General features: G+C 39.4%; 1 protein-coding gene across 1 annotated transcript; it reads right to left on the bottom strand.

Annotated features, from left to right (window-relative positions):
* LOC135676550 (probable ATP-dependent DNA helicase CHR12) lies at positions 1-21,237 on the bottom strand. Its single transcript, XM_065187869.1, has 12 exons — positions 20,733-21,237; positions 19,706-19,859; positions 13,499-13,563; positions 9,607-9,801; positions 9,355-9,504; positions 8,794-9,189; positions 6,746-7,005; positions 6,451-6,669; positions 5,084-5,291; positions 4,844-4,997; positions 1,174-1,773; positions 1-1,062 (listed from the first exon to the last, which is right to left on the bottom strand). The coding sequence occupies exons 1-12, from the start codon at positions 20,988-20,990 to the stop codon at positions 413-415; spliced, it is 3,309 nt and encodes a 1,102-aa protein (XP_065043941.1). The 5' UTR covers positions 20,991-21,237; the 3' UTR covers positions 1-412.
* Between the last annotated feature and the right edge of the window lie 129 nt (positions 21,238-21,366).

Below are 21,366 nucleotides of genomic sequence, written 5' to 3'. Positions count from 1 at the left end.
GAAGTCAATAACTGGATCATCTGCAATATTAAGAAGGAAATTGTAGTTTTCCACTGTCGTGATAGATAACTGATAATCACTTACGTCTCATGTCCATATAATAGAAATGAAGATTACTTGGCCTAAGATAGCTAGACACCAGCCCTTGTCAGATCCCATCCTAGCCAGCTACATTAACTATTAAATCTCTATACAAAGGTCATGAAGCAGCTCATCTTGGACGGTAAGTACATCTGAAGTTAATAACAAGAGAGAAACAACACAATATTAAGGTTCCTTTTCCCCCTTTATCTAAGAAATAAGAAATGGGTCAGTAAATAACGAGTAGTAAAAGCATTTACCTCTTGATAGTTGCTTTTATCAACTGCTGTCAATCAATTTCAACCAAATTAACAATCATGTTAGAAGTCATTTAGATCCTATGTGCACTTGATAGTCCATGGTTCGAACGTTTTCTCTTGTGGGTCCTCCAAGTAATGTTGTCAGGCCAACTGCTGGCATCACTTTCACCTTCATCTTTGTTGTGAAGTAGGCCAGACTTAAATCTTACTGGTGAATCATCACTAACATCCTCATCAAGTATATATTTGTTAACATTCCTATGCTCAGACATGCTTTGCCGGTCAACCTCCTCAGAGGCAGACTCACATGCATCAGAAGGGTGTTCTTTCCTCTTTCTTTTGGAAGTTATTTTGGACAAATCTTCTCCACTCTCTACAGCCTTCATCCACTGTACATCACTCAGTAAATCAGCATAAACGACCTCCTTACGGGATCGCTTCCCACTGACCTCACTGCCCTGAGTATCTTGACCTAGATTCACTGTGGGTTTGTCTTCATTGGTTTTAGGATACACCCAATCAGGTACCTCATTTTCCACCATCAGCCTTGACCTGTATCTTTCCTTCTGCCTCCTCTCTTCATCCATCTTCTCAAACAACCAAAATTCCTCTTCGGTTCGAGCCGCTAGGCGGTTTATCTCTCTCTCACTCGGCACATCCGTCCCAAGTGAATTTGTCCCTCTTCTCATGATCTCCTGCAACATCTCCCGCCTGTCCTGTGCTGCACGGAATAAACAAACAATAATCTCAATTTTTCATTTGAAAGGAAAGGGAAACAAGCATTTCCAAAGAACGTGACAATCAGCTTTCCGATATAACACAAGTAACCAACCAGTCGAAGTCGTATTGAATAGCCCTGCCTGGATAACTTTAGCATCAATCCCCATCTTCTGTTTTGCACGTTCCAGGATTTCCTCTTCAATTGATCCAACACTAACCAAGACAAAGACTCGCACCTCCTTCTTTTGTCCAATACGATGGGCACGATCTTCCGCTTGCTGGTCCATTTGAGGGTTCCAATCACTGTCAAAAATTATAACAGTATCTGCAGTCTGCAAGTTTAATCCAAGACCACCAGCTCTGGTGCTCAAGAGAAACATGAAGTAGGGAGAATCTGGGGCATTGAAATTTTTGAGTAATGTCCCCCGTTCTTCAGTTTTTGTAGATCCATCAAGTCTAAGGTACTTGAAATCATATAACTGCAAGTAGATCTCTAGAATATCAATAAGCTTTGTCATCTGGGAGAAAAGTAGCACTCTATGACCAGCCCTCTGCAGTTTTGGAAGTAAACGATCAAGCAATTCAAACTTTCCTGACGCTCGAACAATTTGTTCTTTTTGCCACATGTTATAATCCCCTACGAATAGGTATGGATGATTGCAGCACTTCCTGAGTTGCATTGACAAGTTCTGAAGACTCTTTGATTTTATTCCTAAATGTTGTTGATAATGAAAAATAAGTTATGCATGGCAGATGAAAGGTAATATATATAATGTAAAAGTCATGCATGGCAGATGAAAGGTAATACATTCAATGTAAAATACACAAGGACAATGAAAGACAACCCACACAATGATAAATTAACATGAATAAGACAGTAAAACAGGCAAATTAGTACTAATTTTGGTCTATATAATTAATTTAAATTTTATTAGTCAACATCACAGGAGGAGGAAATGGAACAAGAATCTTACTCTATTGAGATAACTTGCAAGCGAAAAACATATAGAAAATTGAGTCATCTTTGCTCATCATATTCAGGAAATATGCAGTAAAATACAGGTGTCATTTAAAAAAGCAACTAAGTTATATTAGTACAAGTTTATAAACACAAATATCTTCAGAATACAGACATGCAAATTTAAATAGTTTCAGTGTCAGCTGGTGGTGGTGATAAGTGGTCTGGTACAGTAAAAGTCCAATGTAAAATACCTAACAACTAGATATTCAAAAAAAGAGAAGAAGTCTTGAAATTTCAAAATAACACAAGGACCTGAAAATTTGATTACAATATGCTAAGTTCAGCTAGTTTTTTTTTTTTTTCCTTCCAAATCCATGCTCAATTCAGTTATAAAAATGCAAGGTTCTAAACTAAACCCTGCAAAGTGTCAAAGCACATATTTGTCTTGAATCTGTGAAATGACTGTAGAAGAACTAAAGTAGGGAGCAAATTAATGTTTAACAAAAGGATACTAAAGCGCCTAATCATTGGACTAAAAATCAACAAAGCTGTCCAAAAAGGATACTAAAAGTTCATGAGGTGTTGGATTGAGTCGTAGTTCTGAGTCAAACTGGATGGTATTGTCTTATTTTTGGACAGCTTTGTTGATTTTTAGTCCAATGATTAGGCGCTTTATTAAAGACTGATTAGCTGCTTTAGTCCAATGATTTTTAGTCACATTTAGAGTTGTTTACTTAGTGTTGGGCATTACTGTGAATATAGAAAATGCTAGAAATCAGGTTATGATAGTTTTAAATGTCTTTGCAACCAAATATTGAGCTCATGGAACTCATTAAGTAGCTAGAAATCAGGTTGTTTGCTTAGTGTTGAGCACATATGCATTTTTTCATGCCTATAGAAAAGTAAAGAAGGAAGTAGTGGTCACACCACATTTTTATGGACATAAAGAAATCCTCTCCAATATTTAAAAATAGACCACATCAAAGATTTTGAGGATAAATCATAGTTCATACTTATACAGAAAACACAAAAGTTCAATGACAAGATGATGGAGATATTTCATACTTTCATTAAAGAGACAAAAGTCAAACAATAAAATAACAACCAATTTGTGAGGCATTAGACCAAAATGAAATATTTGTTAAGTGACAAATAGATTTGTGGCCTAAAGACTACTGCTTTTCTTTCCTATGTGGTTAAAGCAGAAAATTATACAAGATGATCATAGATCTTAGAACAGGATCCAGCAACCCAGGTACACCATAGATCTAGGCTATAGTTCAAACTTTTAAGTCATGTCTGGTTGAATCCATAAATTTAAATTGTAACTGGGACATATATGGGTTGGTTCTATGCTCGAACTTTTAGATGATTACAGGATCCATATTGTGTGGTGTTTCGGCCCATGTAAATATGTCTTTAAGTAGGTTTATCATGAGTGACACTTTGTGAGTTGCCTATTACAGTTCACATCATTGTTCAGAGTCTTCAGACCTAATTATGAGTTATATAGAAACTTGATATTTCATCCATAAAATGATCTGAATAAGTCTTAATCAGACATGATGACACCGTACTTATTGTGCCTGGCTGGTTCTCATACCCCTTCTGACAAGTAGCATAAGCAAAAACTGGCTTTGTCCATCTGTTGGCACAGCTCTGAAAGAGCTGGCCCATCTCGACTGACATAACAATCCTTAAATCTGACCACATTATAGCAGTGAACAATGAACAAGTAGCAAACACAATTGTTCTTGGAAAAAAAACATTTTGATTTAACAGTACAAACTTTGACAATTAGTGACAATCATTGAAAAAAGGAATGTGACAACTCTATCACAATCAACAAACCTAATCACCAGAAAAGTTTAAGAGCAGGCTTCAAGTCTGGCATTAACCACATACAAATTATTATGGTGGAATATGTGCACACACACTCCTCAGTGCCTATTAAGGATTCGATCCACTAATGCCTATTACAAACTCAGCAAGACAATGAGACTATTGAAGATAATATTTATCAAGTTGAAAGCAGATTGGTTACGGTGGAAAGGATCACAAGTCTTCTCTTTTTAATAATAATCATATGCTACTTAGGTTAAAAGATAAATTTTGTTAAATGGCTATAAAAATCATATTTTATGATTTGAAATGCTTGGTAGCCAAGAAACGAAGTGTTGTTTAGAAGAGGAAGTTGAGATAGATAATGAAAAAGATAGAATTTAGAAATTTTACATTTATGACCAACTAGAAATAACTACGGTTGAAGATAAAAATAAGAGAAAATCTTTTAGGATGATATATATAACCAAAGAAAAATAATAGATTCTTCCATTAGATAAGACCATTTAATTAGATTAGTGGTCTAAGAAGAAATATAAACGAACCTAGGAGATATTTATTATAAACAATAAAAAGAGATATTATACTAGGGATACTATCCTAAACAGAGCTCAGCTATGCAAAAAGATACATGTAATCAAACAGAAACTTGTATAGTTGGGAACCCAGCGCTAGATTTTGTAGTAGTAGTTGTTTGCATGAAAGAGAAAAAATGCATTTTGGAACAAAAGCATATGTTTGCGAAGTTTAGAAGCTTCATATTAACCACTTTAAAAAAGCAAAAGGTGCATAATCTCCAACCTTTTTGCACAAGTGCATAGGTAATATTGCCAATGTGCTCTTTATGGGCTCACCGCATTGACAGTGAATTCAACATATCCAGATAACATAATGTCTCATTGTGAAAAAATGTGGAGCAACACCAAAGGATGTCATTTTTAACAATTAGAAGAATGAAAAAAATCATGTTTTAACGTACCAGATTCTAGTCCAACCCTTCCAATGTCAGTAACCTGATGATAATATGCTTTTTGCCAAGCAGATAAATCACATTTTAGAATGACTTGTATCTTGCTAGGTAGATATTTTTCCACTTCATCCTTTTTTCTTCTCAGTAGAAATGGCCTGATAACCTGAGATTTTTAATAATCTTATAAGGCAAGGTGCTATCATGATAAAGACAAACCAGAGGACAGAAGATGTAAGCATCAAATTTTACTTGATGAAGACGACGAATAATCAACAGTTGTTCCTCATCTGTAAGAGAAACTTCACATTTATCCACAAAGGGCGCATTAAACCATTCCTCGAAATTCTGCACTGAATTGAATATACTCGGTAGAAGAAAATTAAGCAATGCCCACAACTCCTGCAAACTATTCTGTATTGGAGTACCAGTCAAAAGAAGTCTCCGGCGGATACGATAGCTGGACATAAGAGAACCCTCAAATCTTAATTACAAGTTTTGAAGAGAGTAACAAATAAGAAGTTAGGAGATTAAAGGGAGAGAGCATTAATCGAAAAGAAAAAAAAGACAATCTTAAATTGGACTCCTAAAGCATTAGTATAAAATAAAATATGATAGAAGTAAAAGAGAGTCCAAAACTTATAGTCAGTTCATATACAAATGATACCACGTCAAAAAAAATGCTAAACTCAGGTTACCACTACGGTTGTGTCCTGTACAAGTTCACTTAGACATAATAGAAACTTGCCATAAAACCCAAAAGTGCCATAAAGGGAGGTGAGAAGTACTGCATATTGGTTATCAATTTTAGGTCAACCACCAAGCAACCTTCAGAATTTTGATCCAATATGAATAATGTTCAAGAGAAAAAAAAAAGCTTTTCAATATCGAGCAATGGCCATAGCTATATGGTGCTTTATCACCAAAAAGTGCTAACTGATCAACAGCAAATAATGACAAACTGGAACAATTTGCAACAGCTAAATCCAGGAGCACTCAGTTCTATAGATATTAAACCACTAGTAATTCCTTTAAATTTATAAGTTGCAAGGTACATCAACCTGACTATTTACTTTCCAAGTTGGCTCACAACAACATTGCCTTTGGATCTTTAAAGCTCAATCACAAGTTGGAGGCATCTTAAAAGGTTGCAAGAAAAACAAAGACCAAAAGGGAAAAGAGGAAGAGGAGATTCTGACTCTCACCTCCAGATTCCATCTCCAGCACCCATTCTGATCACCAGCAATAATCAAAGAGGAAGATGAAAGATTTTTAACTAACCAGCATCCCCTGTTCTATTTTTCATTGTTGTCTCCATCTGTATATGTGCCTTAGCCAACATACTGTTTTGGTCTAATACTAAGACAGTATCTAGCATGGACCAGTATTTTTAAGACTTTTCCACTAAACAGAAAGCTTAAACCTTTCAAGATACTCTTCAGTGATTGATTGGCAAATCAAATTGCTTATGCTATGTATCCTTTATGCAACTGCAGCAGGTGTTACTGTTTCCAGAACTAAATTGAAGCATTTTTATGTCATAGACAAAGCATACCCAGTACTCATCAACTATAGATTGAACCAAGCTTATATAACTTAGCTAGTGATGGAGGACATACCCTGAAACAAGTGTCTTAGCAAGAGCACATTCATGATTTTTTAAGCGATGCCCTTCATCAACTATCATGTAGTGCCAGTGAATTTTCTTCAGAAAAGCTTTGTCTCTCATTATCAGATCATAGTGTGTAATCATCACGTTGAACTTCCCTTCCCCGGAGTATTCTTCCCTCATTGCTTTCCTTTCATCTAGACGTCCATCATACAGTACTGCTGTAATACTGACAAAAATAAACAGAATGTTATAAAAAACTAGGCATTCATGTTGAAACAGTTGCTGAATTTTACCAGTCGTACCTGGGTACCCATGTTGAAAATTCATTAATCCAATTAGGCAATACTGCTTTTGGAGCTACAATCAAGTGTGGGCCAGTAACACCCTTGTTTTCCATTAAATATGCAATTAATGAAATGGTCTGGATTGTCTTTCCTAGACCCATTTCATCAGCCAGAATGCCATTTAGGTTGTTGTTAAAGAGTGAAAGCATCCATTGAAGTCCTTCTAACTGATAAGGTCTAAGCTCCCCACCCTGAAGTAGTGATGGCTGCTCTGTTACCTACAGATTCCAGAAGACCATTTCTAATGCCATTAGATTAGATTATAAATCCCACCAGATTATAAGAATAGAACTGTGCAATTAGAGAAAAAACAAAAGAAGAGTACTATAAAAGAAAACGAAGCATGATACTTGCTAGAGTCAGTATTAAAAAAGAAAGAAGCCATGGGAATAACAACAGGCTGTTGTCAGCTACATGGATTTTTCCACCATTGAGTTATATCTATGTAACATTACTAGTCAACAAAAAAAAAACATCATATTCCTTTTTGTTGTCTGTATCAAGGTATTTTAAGGCTTCGTTTGTTTATCCTTGCACCCCTAATTTGAATGGCTCACCTCATCTGACCGTTGCATTTACAGGTCTTCTTTACCATGTCCAAATTAGCTTGAACAACTTTCTCTTATTTGATCTTAAATCAGACCTAGCCCTTGATCCTTCAGCCTCTTCCTTTTCATCTTTTCTTATTAAAGTTGGATTGATTCTTAAATTTGTTTAATATTTGATTGATTAAGACAGAGAAAGATTACAAAACTTGTTATATCTCTATGAATGCACAGTCTAAGCTAAATACTTTAAGGGCACCGACTCAACAACTAATTTCTTCCTTGAACTTCAAGTGTTAATTCTTCATTGATTAGTGATTGATTCTATCTAAAGTTTTATGTTTTACTTAGTGTATTTTGCTGAAATTTTGCTTGATTATATCTGTTATAACTGAAAATCTATGTAATATCCTGAAATTATAATAACAAGGAGGCCTTTCAACTCTTTATTCCACAATTACACTTGCAGACAACACTCAGCTTTATATCCATCTATTTTGTCAATCTCTGAAGTTCCCCTTGTTTAGTCCAACTTTAACCATAATGCAAAACATTTAAAATCCAAGTACCACAGATTATAATGACAAAAAAAAACGCAAAAAACAATGAACAAGCTTACTCCCCCCTAGCACATGTAAACTTCACTGTATTCTTGTACTTCCAGCAATAATGCTATTGGATGAGTTGCAAAATGTTTCATCCATACGATGAAGGCAACAATCAGACTATGTTAAGCAATTATATAAAGGATTTTTATATCATATTTAGCATATTATAGAGCATAAACATAGTTGAAAGGTAGAGGAAGTACAAATCATGTAGCTCATAAGAACTGGCTGGATAAAGTTCTATATTCACCAATTTTGAAACATCAGAAGGATCAGCCAAAAAAATGACCTATTTAACTTCAATTACATCTTATGAACTCATTCTCAACTGCTTTACTGGGTTCACCTTAGATGATAAGGCTCCACAGCTGTGGAGCTTGAGAAGGGTCAAACATATACACTCTTGTATCTCATAAGCAGAATCTATTTCCGTGACTCAGAATCATAAAGCACATGGTTTTGTGACCAGTTAGACCTGTATGGAGCGGATATATCAAGTGGTCTACCAACCTGTATCACCTCATATCACAGCAAATGATAAGAGAAAATCAAATATCAATTGGTACTGACTTATATGGTTCAGTACCAATCCTTGGCCGGATCACTAAATACCAGTTTGTATTGTATTGGGTCAACTGGAATTTAATTCCCTGACCACCAAGGGCCGGTGCAAGTTTAACCAGTTGGTATTATGAAAATTAACCAGTTCTGATAGTAGCTAAGTTCTCATCTAGATATGCAATGAGCCAGTTATTTATACTAAATAAATGACCTAAAATGATGTAGCCTAAGCAACAGCCATTAATAGCAAAAGAAAAAAGAAGCTCTGGAATATAAAATTCTTATTCCATACCTTTTCCTGAATTGAATGAACAGCAGAATTATATTGACGTTGCCCTTCGAGCAAATCATTTGCTTTTTTATTCTGGCTAGAATCCGCATCAACGAAATCATTGTCATCATCTAATGACATCTCCCCTGGGGTTTCACTAGTAGAGAGAGAGTTCTTTGAAAGATTTTCAAACTCTAAGCTTTTTGGAGCTTCAAGCCCATCTGCATCCTTCTGCCTCTGCACAGCAGCTCCAAGGCATACAAGTAGTTCATTTGTTTTTGTAAGGAGCATTGTCAAGCGCTCATTCTTGCTTTCTTCAACCATCCGCATGTATGCTTCTTGGTCATCAGCTTTTAATGCTTGGAACCTTAATTTCTCTGCACGTGTAGCACGTTGCCTTTGCCTTGCATGCCATGCCTGTAGTGCCAAAGAGTTGCAAATAATTAATATATCTATCATATAAAAGCAAGAAAAGAATGAATGATGGTGACGAAATTTAAATGCAAAAATCTCAAAATCGAAATAACATAATTCCCAAAGGAAAAGTCTCAAAAAACTATTAAGTAAAAATATTATTTGTACCTGAATTCCATCATTTCGCTGTTTTCGTCTTTTAAGAACAGCTTGCGCTTGCAACTGAGATTCACGGGCAGCATTAAGAATTTCAGCAAAAAATTTCCTCTTTCTGATATCCGCCTGGTTCTTTTCATCCTCTTCCAATCTTGACATCCTCTGCAATGAGAAATTTTGTAATGCAAAACAAAGTAATTACACTTTTCCATTAAATAACTGAAAGAAAGAACTTCAGAAAGTATTAATTGGTAGTTGAACAACCTCTGCATATCTTTTCTTCCGCTGACGATCATCAGCCTCAACTCGAAAACTGTCTCCAATACCGTACATGTTAAAAGGATATCGTAGTCTCATCATTCCCCAGTCAAACAATTGTTTTTCTGGATGTGCACATTTCTTGTTTAAACAGTATTCTGCAGAGACATCAGAACGCACCTTCTTCTGCAATTCCACTAACTGACAAAGAAAGAAAAGAATTCTTGGCCATGAGGATAGTTTTAGCCTTTATCAACATCTCCAAAAGAAACAGAAGGTCAACTAAATGAGATAAAAACTCAAATCCATCCTAGCAGTCTCTACCAAGTACCAACAATGGCATCTGACAACATTATAGAATTAAAGAGTAAACAAGGACCAGGTATTATGAAAACTCTGTATTTTGGCATGTATTATACAAAAGAAAACCATGAATATAAATACATAAATTAACTACCTTAAAATAATTGCTTCATAAGTTAATCTTTAATTCATGTATTTTGACATTAGAGAACATCTTGACCAAAGTCTGTCAAACTAGTCATGGAACAAGATAAGATACTTGGAGAACACCTTGAGCACATGAAATAATCAAACTTCATACTTGATGAGCTTCTTCACTGCAGCTATAGTGGCAATTGGTTGTGATTTGAATAAGCTTAAAGTCAGGAAGCAAAAATGTAAGATTGCCCAGGTTGACCAGAACCAACCTGACCTGCTCGAGTGCAGGTTCCCTGAACTAGAGTGATCAGAATAAGAAAATAGATCAGATTGGGTTAGATTGACAGTTTTCAATTGAATTGCTTCAGTTACCCAAGATTCATTTAACATATATTAAAAAAACTCAGAACCACAAACAAAGCACCAGTAAATCAACATGGCTGTATAAAAATGCTGACACCTTTCTAGCTTAATACATTACAACCCATGCCAACTCATGCCAGTCGATTGGACAATAAATAACTTTTGGATCAAACTTTGAACTCATCAGATGATGCAGATTTGTCTATAAATTAAATTAAAAAATCATATTTGATTTTATCGCAATAAATATATTGATACACATACGTATGACACTACATGGCATGAACATCCCATAAATTTCCTTGCACAGCATAAGCTGTACCTACACCAATGGAACACCTACATGCTGGCCAGCAAATTGCAAAAGTGATGCGACTAAGCATGTCTCAACATGGTAATCCTTATGAGCCAAGAAATCTTTCTTCCCTTTTTATTCCCATAAATTCTTGCAAATCTATTCCTTTCTTCAGCCAAAATTTCACAGATGATGGTTATGGACAAATTTTGACTATAAATAGGACTCCCTTAAAATGAAAACCCTCTTGAGATTACTCATTATCAATCCTTCCACTAACATCAACACTGCTTCTCTAGCAGTTTTTGACACTATGATCAACAAATCATCAGATCTCCAGCCTATGACCTTTGTCATCCTCTTGACCACACCATCTGAAAAGGATAGGATAACTGATAGATGCACTCTTGATCAGCCAGTATTATAAGTTCTTAAAATAAATAAGATAATTTTGCTTCTTCTATTCTAACAACAGAAAGGAAAGAAAAAACAAATTCTCTACCTCATGGTACATTTTCATTTTCTCTACCCATTCTTTTTTAAGTTCAAATACTATAAAGAAGAAATATTTTTGTTATAATTTGTTTATGTAATATGAAATCCCGTCTAATTCCCACGGAAATATCTATCCATTTATACCGAAAAGCCCTAAAGGTACATGAAATAGATAAATCAGGAAATAAAAGGACAACTGAATTACTGAAGGTACTTAACCAAAGTGTTCTACTTTTCTCTACATGACTCGAGCAAGCACCTATAGTTGAGCACAATGATCAAACAACAGTGTTTTTAAAAGCGCTAGGCTAGAGGTTCCAAAACACCCACGACGCTAGGCGCTCATCCGAGCGAAGCAAGGCGCTTTAGAATATTAAAATATAAAAAATATATAATATAATTGATAAATATGATTATATACATAAAAATGCAACATTAAATTGAATTCTTTGATGAATCTTCTGTATTTCTTTGTACACTTGTCGTTAATCCTAAAACCCTAATAACAATTCTAAAATCGAAATAAATAAAAATTAATAGTGCTAAATAGGGACAAATAACAATTCTAAATAGAATGATTTGTCTTATCGGTCCATACCGATGTACCGACCAACTGTCGGTACAGTACGTTCCGAGCTATACCGGTCGTATTGAACGTACCGATACACGATACATGAGGTTATACTGATGCACCACCCGTACCGGTCCCCTATCGGACTGGTATGCACTGCTTATACCGAGCGGTACACCATGGTATTGTGAACCTTGCTAAATAACGATTAACAATAATCAGTAAGGATTAGTAATTCTAAATAAGAATTAGTTCTAAATAGGTCAACGGTTCTAAAGATTAATATCAATTTTAGTTTATTATATGCTAATAGTAGTTTTAATATCGGTTAAGGATTAACAATCCACTGTTAATAGTACTTAATCCACTGTTAACAGTAGTCATAACAATAAAGGGGGAGAAAAAGAGTTACCGATGGTGGAACATGGGGAAGGAGAGGGTGACGGTGATAGAGGAACCTCCGAACGATGGCAGCTATGGTGGAGGAAGCTACTGACAGCAACGTCGAGGGCAGAAGAAGCTTCAAATGCATCTCTCGATAGCGGAGAAAGTTGCAGTCCTATCCCTCAACAACGGAAGGAGCTACACACATAAGTAGTGATGACGGAGGGAACTACGTACGAAAGCTACAACAACACAAACTTCAGACCTATCCGTCAACGGCAAAGGAAGTGTCAAACATGGGTATCGATGGCAGAGTTAGTGGCTACGCACGAAGGCAGCTACCAGACTAGAGGTGAGTTGGGTGGGCAACAAAATACCTAGGGTTTATGGGTCAGGGGTTGCATAAGGGGGGGTAGTGTTACTGCTACTATTTATTGTGCTTAATTAGTTCGATTAAACCAAGTTACTATTTAATCGAACCAGAGTTGACCATCTAGTTCAATTGCTCGCCTTCAATCGGGCGCCCAGCCGAGGTGCCCGACGCTTGGGCTTAGGTGAGTGCCCAGGCAACGCTTCACTGAAGTGCATCGCCCGACAATTATGTGAGCTAAGCGAGCGCCCAAGTGCCTTTTTAAAATACTAGACAAGCCAGCATTAAATAAAAAGGTATTTAGACACACCATAGGCATGTGGTGGACTTCTGACAACAGGAGGTAATTCAGCTTCAATGAACTATATGGCACAATAGAAGCCCTCAGAAACTCAAATCCACGTTTACACATTCCTTTTGACTCATCCACTTATCAAATTATCTGATAATTTAGAATACTCAAACTTCATGTTATCAGCAAGGAATCCACAAGTACTAGACTCTTCAAATATGCTCAGTAAGTACATCTATGACTAAAATCATTCAGGACTTGAAAAATTCTTAGTGAGAGCCAACTTTCACTCTCATAGAAAGCTTGATTGACTTTCTAATTAGTAGCTTATTATTTCTTAATTAGTTGTTTGTTCTTTCAAGAATATTCTTTGATCATAATCATAGAATTACTGTACATTCATTTTTGAATCTAAATGTGATAAATAAAAAATTCATAATCTTCTACAGTTTGATGTTGTGTATCTTTTTTGGAGAATATGCAAAAACAAATATAATTAAAAAAGGTTAATCCATGGAAATCCATATCAAAAAACCATACTATGCATTAGCAACATACATGAAAGCAAAAATTAGCTAAGTATTATGAGATAAGTCATTGATAGGCATAAGTGGAGAAGAGAATGCATGAATGCACAACTAACTTGTTAATAAGTCAATAATTACATATTCCTAGTTATTCTATTACCTTTAAGCCATAGAGCTCAAGCAAGCACTTCATTTGCAAGTCTTCACCCCTGGTTGCCGGTAACACTGATACACAAGACAAATGTGAATTTTCTAATAAAATAAAGAAAATTTACTTGAATATTTTCTCTTTCCTCAAAGAGAAAGTACTACACATATATATAATACAAAGGAAATCAATCAAAAAATAATTTTTCTTAGACTAATGTAGATAAATTGAACACTTCCAAATATGTTCAGAAATAAAGATATCATAACATGGTTGGCCCCAACTCATCTGTATCTATTTGCAGAAAATTTTAGATAACCACACTTAGATACGAATAGGAATATGAAATAAGTGTAAATTATTTTATTGTATCTGGTTCCACCCAAGGATTACAATTTCGAATAATACTGCTCGTACCGAGCAGTACATACCGGTCCGTCAGCAAACCGGTACACGGACCGCCCGCTACCGAACTGTCACGGACAAACTTCTAAACAAGGTGTTTGATGTAATGCTTATGTATGTCCGTGTCGTTTGGCATGTTCATGCCTTGTACAACATGTAAAGGGGCGGCCGAAGGCTTAATAGTCCCATTTTAGTTGGGTTGGTGGCCTCTTTAGGCTTGTAAATAAAGGTTGTGTCATGTAGACACGTGCGAGAGCTTTTCGGTCTGTAATGGACCATTTTACCCTTTGTTGTGCCACTGTTCAGAGCTTGTAAAGTCTGTTTGTAATTTGCTTTGTCTATGAAGTGTTTTTCGGACATGTTTGCTTGTGGATCCCGTTTGAGGCGTTCTCTTTAACCCGTTCTCTCTTTTGTTGGTCCTAAGGGACAATGGGAGGCTTCGGGGAGGCTAACCTTTGCGGACGGACGCGCAAGGGTGCCGCACGACTTAGGCAAAACCAGCTAAGTCCGTGTCATATGGTATCAGAGCGGGACAAGCACTCATAGAAACACTTGACATGCAAACGTGGGGGACCTAGCGGGGCTGCGTTGAGGGCAGTCAGCACATGCGCGACCGTTTGAGGGAAAACGGGCATGGAGATGTAGGGAAAAGAGTCGCTCAGAGGAGCGGGCATCTGAGATTGGCATTCAGAGGAATGGCCAACCCTTCGCGCAAGAGGCACCACGAGAACAGGCAAGCTTGGAAGAATCTGGAGCGCACAAAGGTTGGGATGGCTGAGTTTGAGCTACGGCTCAACGTTGACAACTTTACTTGATGGTGCTCAAGGCAAGCGAGGCGCTTGGCAAAAGGACGAGACCATGCAAAGTGGAATGAGTTGCTCAGCGACCGAAAGAGTTGTGCAAAGCTCACAGAGGTGAGGGGAATTGCTAACTCGAAGAATTCGGTACTCATGCATGGGCTTGTATGCGGACGATGGATTGTTCGTGGCCATCCCAAGGCGACCGAGACTCGGCGCCATGGAGCATTGAAACTTTCTCTTCGGCATGCGAAGGATACGTCCGGAGGAGGCTGAAGTGTGCAACGAGTTCAGCATGTTGCTAGGCCTGGAGGGGTGCAGCGGTGGCTGTATTGACGTGGAGGCGCAATCTAGCAAGTGCGTTTGCAAGAGGCAGAACAATGCACAGTTTGTTCAACAGATCGGAGTAGTCCAAGGGGATGGTGGTCTCCGAAACGAAGAGAGATGTTGCTCCAACGGGACAGTTATCCAGGAGGGATAAGTCTCGGCTCTCCAGAGGGAGAATCATGTGAGACGGACTTCACATGTTGAGGAGGAGTACCTCACAAACAACAACTCCACGAAGCTCAATGGACCGAGCAAGCAGCGAGGAGTTGTCACATGATCTCGCTCGAGAGAATGCATGGGTGGATGCATTGCGAGATCAAGTGGGGGAGCGACCTGAAGCAACTTAAATGAAGGCACACTTAGAGTCGATATGGAGATCGGACTCAAGGGTGGGCTGACCCGTGGAATGGTGGGCGTGAGGGCCACCATCAACTCAATGCAAAAAACGAGGAGCGGAGCAACTTGGGGGTAACTTGGCGAAGTACTCAAGCCGCTTGAAGGGAGCCAGCATAGAAGTTGGAACATGGAGCAGAGGCACAGTGCTTTCCTTAGACAGAGGTCAAGGACATAAACTCTTGCAGAGGCAAGAGTAAGATCATGTTGTTCCATGGGTCCTTCATTCTGACGGAGCAGACTCATCTTGCATGGTGCCAAAGACGAAGGGAGCTTCGGGGCACATGCACCTTATCTCGGAGGAGCATTTGATGGAGGAACTAAGGCGACTCAATTTGCGGAGGCGAAGTTGAGTTCAGAAGGCCTTAGCACGGGGCAAGAGGATGCAGAGGCGGGTACTCTTGAAGAATATGCCACAGTGTTGCCATTCGAGTTGCTATGAAGGAAGCGGTGCGCAGCGGAGATTGTGCTGGTAGGGGCAGAGGCCCAGGATCCAGGCAATGGTGCACAATTTACAGCGAAGTCGGTGGACTTCGGGAGCTTCTAGGCGACGGACTGTCCTAGAGCGGTGCTTCATCTAGGTGTGACCCAAGAGTGGGTGGATGAAGGTCGATTGTCAAAGGAGCGAACAAAATCGAAGGTGGAGGAGACCCTGCGATGTATTGGCAGAGGCCACACATGGAGGGTTCACAATTTGAGTTTATTCCACAAGGATCAGAATGCAATGGAGATGTCACCAGGAGGCGACATGGTGCAGCGGATCGTGGTGGGACAGTTCGTGGCAATGCGATACACACGACAGAGTCCCGGGAGGGACTAGATCATATGGAGGTATGATCGGGAGCTACTGGGAGCTCCGCTTTGGTGAACAACACGACGGCAAGAAGGGCTATGGATTCAAGGAGTGAAGGCCATGGTACCTCAGAGGCGGGTCTTCCGGGCGTGCACCGAATTTTGCATCGGATGAAAACCTTGGTCATCAGCATATGGGGGCTGGGTTCCACCAAGGGAAAAGTTCGAATGCAAGTACCAGTGAGTCCCATGAGAGGGACTTGATCATGCAGAGGTATGATCGAAGCAGCTGGAGAGTTGGACTGCTCCAGAGCTCATATTCGCTTAAGGGAGCCCGACAAGTCAGAGGAAAAGGTCGAGTAAGCGAACGTTGCTACCAAGGAAGCTAAGGAGAACAGAATCGGTGCAAACCCTACAATGTGATGGCAGAGGCCATGCATGGGAGTTACAGTCTGTCTTTCCATCGAACAAACAGACTGCTTGGAAAACACAGAGGTGTTGAAGCAGGGGGTCGAAAGGGGCGAGGAAGCGACGACGAGTCCAGAGGGACTTAGCTACCCAAAATCAAGCATCAGTTAGAATGGAGGTGGACTCAGAGGAGTATCACAGAGACATATCTACTGATTGTGAAGAAAAGGGATTCAGAGGCGAGGCGACGGATAGTAGCGCCATGGGCATGGCATTGCCATGGTACCGCAGAGGCGGGACTTTCGTCAAAGTCATTGATCCCTTGCTCTCACGGAGGGAGAGCGCTTGGTCGTGAAAGGGGCCGAGGAGGTGGAGCATGCAGAGGCAATCTCCAAGTACCGAGACAAGGCTGAAGGGCAGAGGCCAAGAAACTTCGTAAGACCGGTGTCAACAAGTTTCTCATCAAGATAGCCGTAAGTGAAGGACTTCGGGTCATGTAAGAGTGCACGACCAAGGAACGAAGCAAGCAGTACGCGGTGCTGTACCTTTGCTACTCAGTGTAGTAGGCGGCAGGGTTGATGGAGAAGACGGTACAATCCCAGAGGCGACCTCATCTATCAGAGAATTACTCCAAGTTGGGGTGAAAACTTCCTGCATTCCAGAAGTTCAATGGCATTGAGAAGGTGAATCACAGTAGCTAACTCAACGCAAGGAGTGCAAACACTTCAAGTGCTTCAGAAGTGTGAGCAAAGAGCAGGCGAAGGCCAGTAACCAGTTCGATGCATGAAGTACAACCTCGAGGAGGCGGGCGAAGTCAAGTAACCTTTGCCTTCTCAACTCTTAAGAGAATGGGCGAAACCGAGTACCCCAGTTCTCTTATCTATCCAGCAGAGGAGCTCTGCACAAGTTCAAAGACCCTTCGAAGATAATGGAAGACAATAGTTGTCAAATCCTCACCAACGGTAATCAGTGCTACTGAGAGTAGATTGTCCGCTTCATTTCCCAACGAAATGCCAATCGAAAGCAGAAGTGATGCGAACCTACTTGGATGTGACAACTAACTGAAAGAAGAGTCAACGAGCAGATTTTGTGGAGGAAGGACCCAAAACTTCAGAAGTTTGTGAGGCGATGCTCGTTAAAGCTCCAACAAGCATCCACCCAGTTCAAGCAGCATGTGGAAATTTTGAGAAACTGGCGCAGTAAGAATGGTCTTTTCCTTCATTTGGTGGATCCGCAAGAATCAACGAGGATCAATACAACTCAGCCAACCCCACACCAGAGTCAGAGTCATTGGCGAGTTGAAGCAGCATGGTGGATCAAAGGTTCGACTACTCAGAAACAACAGCGGAGAGCAGCTGGGAACCAGGAGGCGCATTGCAGCTGGAGCAGAAGATTGAAGACTCAGCAAAGGCGAAGAGTTGCAGTGTTCACAAAGGCTTCGACGAGGACGTCGAAGGGATAAGTGGGGGAGAATGTCACGGACAAACTTCTAAACAAGGTGTTTGATGTAATGCTTATGTATGTCCGTGTCGTTTGGCATGTTCATGCCTTGTACAACATGTAAAGGGGCGGCCGAAGGCTTAATAGTCCCATTTTAGTTGGGTTGGTGGCCTCTTTAGGCTTGTAAATAAAGGTTGTGTCATGTAGACACGTGCGAGAGCTTTTCGGTCTGTAATGGACCATTTTACCCTTTGTTGTGCCACTGTTCAGAGCTTGTAAAGTCTGTTTGTAATTTGCTTTGTCTATGAAGTGTTTTTCGGACATGTTTGCTTGTGGATCCCGTTTGAGGCGTTCTCTTTAACCCGTTCTCTCTTTTGTTGGTCCTAAGGGACAATGGGAGGCTTCGGGGAGGCTGACCTTTGCGGATGGACGCGCAAGGGTGCCGCACGACTTAGGCAAAACCAGCTAAGTTCGTGTCAGAACGGTATTATATATATAATATATATATTATAATATATATATATATATATATATTATATAAATATGCAACGTCGCCTCTTTCTCCCCAGCGAGAAAAGGTGACATCGCGTCGCCTCAACAACGTTGCCAAAAAAGGCGAAGGGGCATCGCCTTTTTCGGCAATGTTGCTGAAAAAATCTTTTTTATTTATATACATAAATATATATAAGATTTTTTTACTTATATATATATATATAGAGGCGGCGTCGCCGAGGCAACGTTGCCTCGTTTTTCTGTGACGTTGCCCCGCCTAGGGAGAGGAGAGAGGCGAGTCGCCGAATTATATATATATATTATATATATATATATATATATATTATATTATATATATATATATATATATATATATATATATATATATCGAACGGTATACCGCTCGATATATAGTACCATACCGTACCGAGCGAATGTCGAAACTCCGATATAGTATGATATTTCAATCCTTGGTTCCACCCAAATATAAAGATAAATTTGGATTGATATCATCCACCCCACTTTCACCCCTATCAATAGTTCAACACAAAAATCAACAAAGTCTATCAGAACAAATTATTAAACTTGAATGATTGACCTACCAGACCAATAACTTAAAAACAACAAGCCTTTAATCACATGACTCGAAATTCATACTCCCAATACTAACTTTACCAAGCCTAGTACAAGTTAACCACCCTGCTTTCCTTGTGCAATATCTAAAGTGATTTAGTATCATCCTTTCCATATGCGATGCTAAAGATCTGAAGCAGAAAAATTGGGAGAATTATTTGATGGTTTCCTACTTTATTTCACGCTTCAAGTACAAGAAACATACAAATCATCAATTTTCATTAGGCAAGACAACGATGTGAAGGTAATAACTTTTAGACTCTTGATGATCAAACTTCAATGCAAGATATGATTTTCTGCTCAGCTCTCTGACAACAGCAACTTAGTAATGCTAAAAAGACAGTCAATAGACAATCTTGCAAATAACTAGTTAAGTGTTTAACATACTCTAGTATAAACAATTTAAAAGGAGAACTTTTATGGAGAAAATACCGATTAACACAAAACAGTTTCATAAAATATTCAACAAAACATGCTTCAGGTGAATTAGTTGCTCAAAAGAAAAAGAATTACAAATTCAAAATTCAGTAACCTTCAAGTTCTGCAAGACGATGCTGAATTAGACCATTAAAGCGACTTTCTTTTGTTTCTATCAATGCTGAACAAGACATGCGACTTAGTTGCTGCTTTAACAATGCATCTTCAAGCTCTGAAGTCAAAGTCCCACCAGTTGGATCCAAATGAATCTGCACATAAAAGGTATGAATTGAAAAAAAAAATGGTGCAACCCTTTTAATCAAATTATAAGATGCACTAACAAGCAATAATAACTCTGCAAGTATAGATCCTACAGAAAAAGTGATCACATAAATATGAATTGTTAATGCATATAGCTGTTAACTTGCCTTCACGTTAAATCCCTTATTAGACAAATGATAGTATACAGTACAAGTAGAATAAAGTAGGGTAAGTGCTTCCATAGATGAACGATCTATTGAAAATCAGGCAGATGAGACTCATGGTTCTTTTCTCCATAAGTTATGCACTTTCATCTCATTATGTTGTCAAAGTTGGCCTTTCTTCCTGACCAAGTTACCTCCTTATGAGTGGCTTTGAAGGTCAAAGCACATAAACTAATGCGAACAAATATGCACTTGCAGATGATTGAGAAAACTACCCTAACTTAGTTTACCCCAATTGCCAAAAAAGCATCACCATGTTCTAGAATCTTGACCAGCAGTCTCCACTTAAATACCTCAGGCTCACGAACATTGATATGAGACACTAGAAACTACCTAAGATCTTAAAACTCGATCTATTGCAACAAGAAAGCCTAACACATAACCCACCTGTTGTCGTACCTCGAGTACAACTCTCCAAGAATAACAAGACTGAGCCTTATCTTGGGCTCCAAATAATTTGATGTGTTAATGACTAATCTACCGCTGGCTAAAGTAGTATAATTGCAGAACATTACACCACCCTAGAGATGACAAATTTCCATAAAACTAAATCTTTTTGTCGATTGTTTCGCTTAGCTTACCCGAAACAAAAAGATGTCCAAGAAAATCCAATAGAATCAAGAGAAATAACATTTACGGAAAGACGGGGCCGACTACCTCTTCGCCGGAGGAAGGAGCGTCACCGTCCTCCTCCGCCTGTTCCGGCAGAGAGCCCGCCACCGCCTCCGCCTCCGACTCCGGGGTCGGCGAGGGAAGATCGGCGTGGGCCGCATGGTAGATGGAGGCGACGGCGCGGAGGACGTCGGGAGGGAGGGGGAGGTTGCGGGAGAGGAGGTTGAGGGCGGCGATGAGGGTCTTGGTCTCCTCGACGTGGGTGTTCGAGGAGGGGGGCGGGTTCTCGACCGACGCCGCCATCTCGGCGGTGGGAGCAGCGGCCGCAGCTTCGACGAATCCCTCTCTAATTCACCGACGAATTCAAAAAACCGCAACGGTCGCTTCACCCCGCGCTCTCCTCCTCCTAATCTAAATATATTATATACTTAGATCGCGTTTGCTTTCCGATTCCGACCGATCGAACTCGCTCTTGTTTTCCCCTCCTCCCCTGTCGTCTCTCTAATATCCTTCGGAGATCTCCGCAAGACGGGGAGCGGATTCGGATGTTGGCTCGCCAAGGGTTACACAACCCCTTAATGTGTGCCTATATATAGTGACCGATGTCTGGTTCGGGTTCCACCAGTGTAGATCCGAACCCGAACCAATCGAGCGAACTTTTCTTTTCTATTTTTTGTTC

The sequence above is a fragment of the Musa acuminata genome, chromosome BXJ1-6 (genome assembly GCF_036884655.1).
Source record: "Musa acuminata AAA Group cultivar baxijiao chromosome BXJ1-6, Cavendish_Baxijiao_AAA, whole genome shotgun sequence".
Lineage (NCBI taxonomy): Eukaryota > Viridiplantae > Streptophyta > Magnoliopsida > Zingiberales > Musaceae > Musa > Musa acuminata.
This window is presented reverse-complemented; position numbering and strand designations above follow the sequence as displayed.